Here is an 11,482-nt window from a genome sequence, read left to right on the forward strand (position 1 = left end):
TTCCCTTTTTAAATTTATTAGTTCAATAAATAATAATGTGATACTTGACAACACTAAATGTAGAGTTGAATGTAAAAAATCGACTAAAAATATGAAAAACTGATGTTTTTGAGCGTTTTTTCATCGAGAAAAACGAACCAAAACTCAGCCTCAACTATAATGGTTGCAGAAAAAAATATTAATTCGTGTTTAAGTATGAAAAAGGGATGATTTTTTACCATAATACAGAAAAAAAGCGCAGGTGTATATTTTCAAAGCTACATAGTTCAAATAATTAAGAAAGCGCGGGTCAATTACAAAAAAGGCGGGAACAAAAAGGGGAGTTTCCCCTTTAAGAGAAGTTCCCGCATTTACAGTTGAGACTTTTCAGGGAGTCAGCTGGTGAACTCCAGGGCCATCTTCTTCTCGGCGTCGAGTTCTTCCGCGGTCTTGTTCATCAAGTCGCGCGACATGTCGTTAATGGCTAGACCGCTCTCGATCGTCCATTTGCCGTTCTGCGGAAGAACAAACAGTAATTACAAGTTTTAGTATTTGATGTTACTTTATGCGAGCATTGCAAAAGCTGACCTGATAAAGGTTAGGTACTTCGCGTTGAATAAACATGAAATTAATGTATACTGTCTTGTAAGTTAAAACACCAAAACTTTCTTGGTGCTGCAAAATACAAAGATGCAGACAAGATTTCATGAAATAAACACTTTCCGCAATTTTAAGATAACTTCTCAAAACCTGAAGTCATAGACCCAAAAAAAATTTAGAAGTCATTATCTTAAAAAAAAAGCTGTTTAAAAACAAAATAACAAACGGCGATTTTGACGGGGAAGGAGTAGATGAGGCCCTCGGGGACGTCGTACTTGTTTCCGTCCGAGTTCACCGCCATCGAGACCCAGCTGCCTTCCGGGGTGCCGAAGTGCCAGTCCCTCAGGTGGTCGCATATGGCCTTGGCGGCGGACATGGCCGACGACAGCTTCCTCGCCTTGATCACGGCCGCTCCCCTCTGCTGCACCGTCTGTTTGTATGGAGAAATTATTTTTAGAATATTTGAAAAGTCGTATAAAAGCAATTATGATAAAGTTTATGATGACAATAATTGCAAGAGTGTGATAAAGTTTGTTATTTAACAAGTCGCCTGTTTGCAAAACAAAATATTAACTGTTGTGATCAAAAAAACTAAATTAGCTAATTTAGTGAACTGGATGATTGAGATGGATGTAACTTTTATTATAAATATTTAAATAAACAACTATTTATACTGTCTTACAATAATTCATTGAAAAAGAAAACATTTTTACGTATTGTAGGTAAAATTGTTCCTTAAATAACAGTTAAAGTCTTTATACTCGAATAAAATAACAACTAAATAATTTTTTGATAAAGGAAACAACCAGAAGCTAAATTACAATATAACTTAATTTAGTGATTATTAATTTTTATTCATAATTAAACTAGAAAAGCAGCCTTTAAATAAATAATCAAAACAGTTACGATTTAAGCTGTATTGCAACAATAGTACACCAGTTGTAAACTTAGTAGATGATTAACTTATTCGATTATAAACTATTGGAACAATATTTCCATAGATTTATTAAGTAAACAACGAAAGCAGTCTTTTTTTTTTCAAAGGTTTACAATTTGTTCAATTTTTCAACAATTGAAAAAAATTATTTGATATATTTGTTATCAGTAAAATTTGCTGTTTGTACTATAAAACAAACATAATAATAAATTTACAAAGTCCAATATTGACATAAGAGTAAAGCGTTTAAATATATTAAAACTATAACATAATTTTAAACAATTAGCGTTGTTAAGTTTCACACAGTAAAATAAAATTAAATATTTTTGAACTATAAAAAAATATTTTTTTATTCTTTATATTAGTTGTCCTTTTAAGCACAAGCATCTATACACATGCATATAAAATTAAAGAACATATTACTTTTAAATAAATATTAAACAAAGAAAAATGATGTTTTTAACTTTTACTTTGTTCAACGGCTACACGTTATCTTACATAACAAAGATTTATTTTCTACAACATAACCTTGAAAATATGAACTAGTTATACTAGCTGCCAAAAATTGAGACGGATTAATTAATTTGATACGTCAAAAGTTTATTTTTTAATACTACTTAACAATTCATAAATGTTTAAGCTTATATGATTATACAACATTTTAAAATTAATCTATAACAGGTTGGTTGAATCAGACAAAAAAATCATGAGAAGATTAAAAAAAAAACAAATTAATTTTTTATAAGATGTGTTAAGTAAATAGCGCTTTTTATACTTTTGCAACAAACACACATCTTTTTTATGTAAAAATTAAAATGTACAAATTTTAAACTGTCAAAGTTAATTTGAGGATTTACAGAATGTAAAACAAATAACATGTCGTCTGCAAGTGGTTTCAGTTTATATAACATAATAGTCTGTTTTTTATCAAAACTAAAACAAGTATGCTATAAACACACAGGGTTTTTGTAAAAATAAAATATAGCAAAAAGTAAATAGTTTTAATAAACTAAGTACTTAGCTTTATAAAAGATGATTAGTAATTAGATACAACTTCACAACCAAAAAATATTCAAAAATCCTATATTACTTCTTTCATGTTCTAAAAACTAAGTTTCAATATATTGAATAAAAATATATGTTTAGGTAATTTGATTTTATATAAAACTACTAAAACACTAACATTTAAAAAAAAAATGTTAATTTAATAAAAATATAAAGGATTAAAATCAAAGTACAGTATAATGTTAAACTTTACAAACAAAACTAAGCCACCAAAGAAATTCATTTTTATATACATCTAACACAGCCTCTTTTGGGTATCGCACAATATTATCATGAAAACTAGTTTTATTACGGAACAAATTTTATCATAATCAGTTTTATTTATTTTCATGGACAACAAATTGGACCAGTATTAGACATAAAAAACCAGTGTTTATAAATCCCATACAAAATTACAAATTTCTTAATATTATTATGAAACTAGTAAGCTCTATTACGGAACAAGTTTTATCATAATCAATTTTATTTTTATAACTACAAACTGGACAAGAACTTGACGTAAAAAACCAGTTTCTAATTACAATGAAACCAACTTAACTCAACTAAATTGCAATGAAAAAAACCAGTGTTTTAAATTCCATGCAATATTACAACGAAACACCCACCTTGATGAACTGCCCGTTGAGCCACGCGTCGTCCTGAACCGCCTCCCTCACCTGCTTGCCGTCGGCAACTGCGTGGTTGACGTCGGGGTACTGGGTGGAGGAGTGGTTGCCCCAGATGATCACGTTCTTCACCGCCGTGTTCGCCAGCCCCAACTTGCTCGCGACCTTGGAAACAACTCATAACGAATTTGTACAATTAGTTTTGTATAGTATTTAAAGTATTGATAAATACTTTAAGTTTTAAAATTACAAGGTTAAAGTTGCTGTGTTTGCCAGCCCGAACTTGGTTGCAACCTTAATAAATTTATTAAAGATGTCTATATTTAACGAGTTAATTTTGCCTTAATTCATAGCCTTAATAAATACTTTAAATTTATCTTAGACAATTTATTGTTTTTGTAACTAATTTAACTCAGTTTTACTTATTAGTCAAAGTTAAATTATATTTTTCTCTGCATAACTTGTAATTTAAACTTCAATATGGACTCATTTAACTTTGAAATATCAACAAGTAATAAACTAATACCTTCTTCATTCAACAACTCAACATACCTGGGCTACGGCGCGGTTGTGATCGAGCCTGGTGAGAGCCGAGAAGTTTTCCTTGGGAATGGTCGGTGCGGACAGTGAGCAGATCATGCAGTTGGTGTTGGCCGGGTTTCCAACGACAAGAACCTGTCATAATCAGTCAAATACAACATTAGAAATTGTGAAAATTAGTAAAAATCTAAATTATTCTGCATATTGTTACACTATATAATAAAACAGCTTTATCATAAAACATGGCAAAACAAATTGCAGAAAATATTTTTTTTCATGTTTTTTAAAATCAAATTTAATTTTAATTGAACAACAACAATGTTATAGAAATATTATTTTGTTTAATAATTAATGTTAAATAAATATTTATTTAGCTGAAAAAAAAACTGACAAAACAACTTGTGACAATTTTGTAATTTTACCTTCACAGTCTTCTTGGCAAACTGGTTGATGGCGTTGCCCTGCTCCTTGAATATTTTCACGTTGGCCTTCAACAGGTCTTTCCTCTCCATGCCCTCCCGGCGCGGCATGGCACCGACCAACACTGCGTAGTCGACGTCGGTGAACCCGGCTTGCACGTCCGTGGTTGCTGTCACTTCTGTTGGAATGTAATTCAATTGTAAAGTGGTTGTTATAACACTAGCACTCTTTGTGAAATAACTGTCTTAAAGCCTTTTTTAATTTGTGCTCGTTCCTTTTAAAATGTTAATAAATATAATATTATGACAGTATAAATGTTTATACTACCTTTTTTAAAACTTGCACATTTACCAATAAAAGGCGGGATAAAAGTAAATAGAGCCTAAAAGTAGTATGAAGATAATACTGACAAATTTAGAAGATTTATAATTTTTTAAAACTACAAGCATTCTAATTTAAGTGCATATTTGAAGATACAGGGTGAACCAAAAGTAACTGACCTTTTTTATACTTTAGTTAACAAAATCACAAGTTGTATAACTGGATATAACTACTTTGAACACATCTAGACTTTAATACTATAACTATTTCAATCATGACTAACTTTATGGGTTACAGGAAAACAATCAATTTAGAACAAAGTTGATAATAATAGCACGTGTTAAAAAATATAATGCTTTAGGAAGTATTAATGTTTAAATAATCACAAGTTGTGATTCCTTTAAACTAACATCAAAAATAAATTTAATGTATATCGTTTAATAGATAGATACGATAAAAAAACGTTTTAAAACAGATTTTTCAACATTTGCTTATTTATTAACTGAATTTTGAAATATAACTAAAACATAGAGCAAAGCATAAAAAAATTCTAAAATAGTAAGTAACATCTTTATAACTTAATTCGGAATATACACAAGATATAGTAATGTTCTTTTCTTATCAAAGAATAAGAACAAATTTTTGAAAAATAAATACTCAAAATTCCTCCATTGTTCATTCTTCTATTTGTCAAATAAAAAATGTGTTTTAATTCTAATTAAAAATCCAGTTACTTTAAAAGTCAAAAAGCAAAATTTGATTTCAATTGTTAAATCAGCTTCGATTTTGCTAATAGCATTCACTAATTAAAACTCTCAAACTGATAATGTATTAAGATATTTTAAGTAAGTTTAATAATACATATATTATAAAAAAGGTTCAACTTTAAAATGTAAATGTATGAGTTTACATGCTGAAAATATTTGATAATAAAAGAAAAATACCACCTCAAATACATAAAAAAAAACAATTCAGGATTTAAAATTTTATATTTAAAACTTTTGTTTACAAATATGAAAGCTTTAAAAATAACTACTTGCTACTTTTACTTTAAAAAATGTACAAATAGTTTTATGTGATGTTTTTTTAATAAAAATTACTTTTATAGAACAAAATTTCTTAAAACTAAACTTTAAATTTATTTTATGTTTAAGCAAAGAATACATAATGATAAAAATTAAAATTTGACTACTTGAACAACTGCAACAAAAATATAAAAATCTAAGTTAGAATAAAAATAACTGTATAACTTTTTATTTAAATATTAATAATAAATTTTTATTTTATTTTTTTGAACTTAAGGCAATAACAAGAAATTTAATTTTCATAGTTTGTATGTAAACTTTAAATTCTTTAAGACAAAAAATATTCTATTTTTGTACTTTTTGTATTTACAAAAGAAAAAAACCACACACAATAAATGATGATTGAAGTTTCATAAACAGTCAAGTTACAAACTAAATATCTATTAAAATAAATAAAAGCTAACGCTTGAGATTAGGAAGAGCACAATCCTGAAGCTCCATGCAAACTCCTTCAAGAGCTGCAGACATGAACGGAATGTCCAACAAGACTAAATGAAGTGGCTGAAAATATTTGCTAGTATAAAATAACATTTTACTAAATTTAAAACATTATAAAATTAAGAATAAAAATAAACAGTACTTACTAAACCTCTGCTTTAAAATACAACTATATACATTGGGTTAAGATCATAAGATTAATACATCCTGATATTTACAAGTTGATCTTATTTTTAAGAGTTTTATCATAGCTATCAGAACATTCTTACCACTTATAAATAATAAAAGTAGTATTTGAGATATAAGGGATCTGAATCAGTGAAATCAATAGGTTCCTAATAGAAAGCCAAAATTATTTTACTAAAACACATTCTATCTTTCATTTTATAACCAGTATTCTTTAATTTTTTTCAATAATATAGTTATATTCTATATACAACTAGTTTTTAAAAAAGTACTTGCAAGATTTTTATTACTTTCTGAAAATCCTTATTTAAAAAAAAAAGTATGATAGACTAAATTTTATCAATAAAAAAAATTCAACTCGTCATTTATTTAAGTTTTGATTCCTGAAATATAGATTTTTCAACTCAACAGGGTAGGAATGTCTTTTTTTATTACTCCCATAAGGGTATACTCTATTTACAATAATTGTACCCTTATACCTCACATAGTTCTATGAAACTTATAACTTGGTAATATTTTTTTTAAATTCATAGTACAGAAAAGTTGTAAAAAAAATATCTGAAGTGTTTCAAACAACATACTTTTAATTTACATTAGTTAAGGCCATAGGGGACCCACCTTGAGTTTTACAAATTGATCTTAATTTGTAGAGTTTTATCTGAGCTATCAGAAATTTTTATTGCTTAACAATATTCAAAGTAACTTCTGAGATATAAGCGATCAAAGTTGATGAACTTAAAAGGATTCTTGTAAAAGAAGCAAACAAAAAATGAAATAAAAAACATCAAATTTCACTAAAAAGTAAAAATGTATCTTCTCCTTCATTTTTTAACTAATCCTCTTGAAATTTTTCAGAAAGTCCATTGCTAATACTTAACTCTTTTAATGTACAATTTTTTTTTGAGTTTAAACTAAAAAAAAACAATATTTTTTTGCTTTTTTTTTTTTCTATAAGTAAAATTTATAACATTTCTAAAATCTTAACATTGAAAGTCTTTCAAACTATATAAGGAATGTTTCCTGGAAGTTTGAGGTGTCTAGTTAAAAAAATGAAGGATGAGATAGATTTTTAGTGAGATTATAAATTTCCCTAAAAATTCTGCAGTCTTATGTTTGTATTGGAAACTTTTTACAAAAGTCACAATATCTCAAAAGTTAAGTAAAACTTTTTAATTCCAAAAAAATGGCTAGTACTTTATACTTAAAGCTTTCAAATAAGATCTAACTTAAATTAGTATTGTTTATTGAACAAAAAAAAGCGCTCAAATATTTGGTCCTAGGACCTGGTGTACCAAAAAACCTCTTGGTTATCGAGTCATACAACAGGATACAGTTTAAAGTCATGTCCAGGTTATTGCTTGATGACATTGTTGTTGGAGAAGAGGAAGAAAAGCAGAATATACTAGGTAAACTGTTTGGCAAAACAAAACCGGATTGAAGTGGGGGATTTTGTGGGCGGATAAATATAGGCCTAGGAAACCGAGGTTCTTTAACAAGGTGCACATGGGGTTCAATTAAAAAATATTATGATGATGACTATTGATTGAAAATAAATATTATTCTAAAAATTTATTTAATTTTTGTATATTAAACTTACAAGCAAATTTTACTACCTAAAAATTAATAGTAGAGTTTTTAAATACAAAAAAAAACATATTAAACTATAATTTCATTTAAACATAAGAAAGTGGAATTTTGTTTTAAACTAAAAACTATGGACTAAGTAATGAACTTTTATCTAGGGTGGCTTTTGGATTTTAAGAAATTATCTTAGGTCTGATTTTAATCAAGATTTTTATTGAAAACAATTTTATTTGCCTCTTTTTAGAGGGAAAATACACTTAATATAGATGATGCTTTAACACAAAATTAAATTTATTAGTTATATCTTACCTTACCTAATTTTACTAATTTATATATAATAACTGTTTGAATTTAGTGTTTTTTGCCTAAATTTTTTAATTCCCAGTTAAATTGTCACCCTGTATCTATTTTAAAATTTCTAGTATGATGTAGTATTAAATGTTCAGTGAAAATATATAAATTTATTATAACTTATAAGACTAAGTTTAGCTAATATTTTATTGAAAAATCATTTTAATAACAATTTTCAATAAAAAGCTATTACTTACTGTATCCTTTCCAAAAACATCACCCTTTGCAAGTGAAAAGAGAAGTGAATAAGCAATTTGTCCAGCTGCTCCAGTGACAACTACTTTGAGTACTTCTGGCTGTAAGAAAAGTTAACTTTAATTTTTGTTACTACACTTTTGACACTTAAAGATTTTTTCCCATTTTAATTTGTTGAATTGAAGCTTAATAAAAGCTATCTTGACAATCATTATAACTTGTACAATAAAACACCAAATGACTTGACCAAAAAAATTTCTTTAAGAATTAAATATAAATTTCAGATAATCACTATTTTACAAACAAAAAAATCTTAAATTTACTAGTTTTAAAACTCAGAAACTTACCATTTTGGGTGATTTTTTTTTCTTGATCTAACCAAATAAGTAAAATATCTAAAAAAATATCAACAAGCTATATTAGAAAACAATAAAAGGTATTTTTAAATTTTGTAAGTAAACATATACAGTAAGAAAAAAGTGTTTCTAAATGTTATTTGTTTAATTTTTTGCAACAATTTATATTTATGCAACAAACTGCAATTGCTTGACCTAGCATGTTGACTTTCATGTCATCTAACAAATTAGCTTCTAACGTCTAAGTTGGCTTTAAACGATGCTGTTTTAACTTTTGAAGAAAAAATATTGGAAGGCCAAAATGTGTTGCTTGCGTGGAATTTCAAATTAACGATTTTGCTTAAAAATTAAAAAAAGTTATAATTTTTTTTATACTTAATTAAATGAATTTAATAGAATTTAAGTTTTTTGTATTTTTTTATTTTAATTGCTTATAAGAGTAGCATTTTGGAAAAGTAAGAAGCCGAAAAGTTATTTACTGTTTTTAAAGAAAGATAAAATCAAAAAAAAAACTGAAGTTTTGTATAAATTTATATGTTTAAAGAGTTGTAAAAACTATAAATATCTACATTTACATTTTGTAACTTTAGCTTTTACAATTTTTTTTAGAGTTTTTTCTGATAGACTGGCATCAATTTGTTACTTGTTTTTATTTTCTAGTTGCTCGTGTAGAAATGTCATCTTAGAAATTGTATCAAGCTAGAAAAGTAAACTTTGTAAATAAAATTATTAACTGAAAACTTGAAAATTAAAACACATTAAATACTATAAAAATGGTTGGATCTTAATTCAATTTTTTTGTATCTTTAACTTTTGTATAATTTTTTTAATTCTTGTATTTTGTTTTGAAATAGTTTCTGTTCAAGTGTTTTTTATAGTAATAAATTATTAATATAAATAAACAGTACTTGGCTTAAATATTAAAATATCTTTCTCCATAAAAAGTATATTAAACATAATTTCAAACTTTTCTTGTCAATATTCAGTCTTTTCTTAAACTGGTTTATTTTTATAAAACACATAAAGAATAAAGGTGCTGCTCTCAAAGATAACATTTCTTTGATTATCTGTTAGAACAAAAGTGTTAGTAATTAGCTGTTTTTATTTAAATGTGTATTGTGTTTAAATTAAAGACAGCTATACTTTACGTGCGTACATAAAATTATTTACATCAAACACTTTTCAGAAACAACGACAAGTTGATGTAGATACAAATCAGAATCTGTACAAAATTTAAATTCTTTATGGCGTAATAGCTGTTAATTCTGTATAAGTTTTTACTTATTTCAATTTTATATTGTTCCTAAAGATAGTTTAGTTGTAAAATATAAAACTGACAACGTATATTAAATTAATGTTTAAAACAACTTTTGCTTAGTTATTTTTGTCCTGTCATTCTTAAAATTTAGACAACTTAATGTTTTGATTTTTCTTAATTATGCAAAATAAGTTTTTGATTAGTAAAGACATAAAATATAACAAGTACTAATAGTTTGTTTTTTTTATAAATCTGTTTTAGTATTTCGTTATCAGACTATAGAATCCTTTATATTGACAGCTTTAACAAAAGCATAAGCATTTAGTTTTGACATGTATTTAAACTTTGTGATTACTTTTATGTAATTAGAAAAAACTTAAATAGTTTCTCTATAAAATCTAGATAGTTATTTCTTAAACGAATATTAAAGTAAAAAATTGCTTTTTATAACTTTATTAAGGTTTGATCATACCTGTTTGACCATCAGACCACAAGTTTTCGATAGGCTGAGAACCCCGCGTTTTGTTTAGAACAAACCAGAGTCTTAGCCTACCATAAACTTGTGGTCTGATAATCGAACTGGTATGATCAAACCTTCTGTTGACCTGATCTCGTTTAACGTCATACGAAAGTCAAGGCCTATGCTCTGTAGACTTTCGCCGATGTTTTATTTTTTATAACTTTGTATGACAAATTTTCGTTTTATATACTTTTTTAGAACAGTTTAAAGTGAGTGTAAATTAAAATCTACTATATAAACATTGACATAAAAGGCTACCGAAAAATGGAAACGAATTAGACAAATGAAATCAGCATTTTTTTGTGTTTTACATAGTGGTCAACCGAATTCGGACCTTTCTTGTTAAATTAAGATTCAAATTGTTCAAAATTATCAAAATAACAAGCGCTAAATTTTATTCCGAATATAGTTTTGTTATGACCTAACGTTATGTTCGAGTTCGTCGATTTACTAAATTACTTTATTAAGATAATTCTGATATATTCATATTAAATTTAATCAACTTTGCTACCACATTTGTTTACAAGTTTTGGCTAGCGGGTCAGATACTTTCCACTAAACATAAATATGTGATTAAATTTTATTATTTACTAGGACCAATATTGAATTTTTTTTATACTAGTTGTGAAAATTATTAAAACCATAACAGTTAATCAAACGACACAAAAAAAGACGATCAAAAATTTGGTCCTAGGACCTGATGCACGAATAACCTTTTGATTATCGAGTAGCACACTACGGATACCTTTTAAAGACTTGTCCAGGATAGTTCTTTTAGATACAAAAAAAGAACTTAAGACTTTTAAATAAAACTTCAATTTTTGTTGTTTTGTTTCTGGAAAAACTTTGATAGATAACTTTGAAAGTTTTGAACGTATAATTTTATTAATTTTGACGTCTTAGGACATAAAATAAAACACGTTTTAAATTCGTCAACTTTATTTATACTTAAAAGGTAATAAACTTAGAACTTGCTAACAAGTGGTCGATCGATGCTAGCAAGGGGAGGAACACTGGAGCAGTCGTTCGCCTAAAAAAAAAG

The 11,482-nt window shown here is 26.9% G+C and overlaps 1 protein-coding gene across 1 annotated transcript; it reads right to left on the bottom strand.

The window, feature by feature from the left end:
- LOC145834860 (malate dehydrogenase, cytoplasmic-like) lies at nucleotides 1-8,774 on the bottom strand. The gene is made up of 8 exons (XM_082942380.1): nucleotides 8,654-8,774; nucleotides 8,309-8,407; nucleotides 5,957-6,053; nucleotides 4,149-4,324; nucleotides 3,739-3,861; nucleotides 3,187-3,351; nucleotides 806-1,009; nucleotides 1-494 (listed from the first exon to the last, which is right to left on the bottom strand). The coding sequence occupies exons 1-8, from the start codon at nucleotides 8,654-8,656 to the stop codon at nucleotides 375-377; spliced, it is 987 nt and encodes a 328-aa protein (XP_082798506.1). The 5' UTR covers nucleotides 8,657-8,774; the 3' UTR covers nucleotides 1-374.
- Nucleotides 8,775-11,482: the final 2,708 nt, after the last annotated feature.

This window comes from Thalia democratica, chromosome 4, assembly GCF_965202585.1.
Source record: "Thalia democratica chromosome 4, ktThaDemo2.hap1.1, whole genome shotgun sequence".
Lineage (NCBI taxonomy): Eukaryota > Metazoa > Chordata > Thaliacea > Salpida > Salpidae > Thalia > Thalia democratica.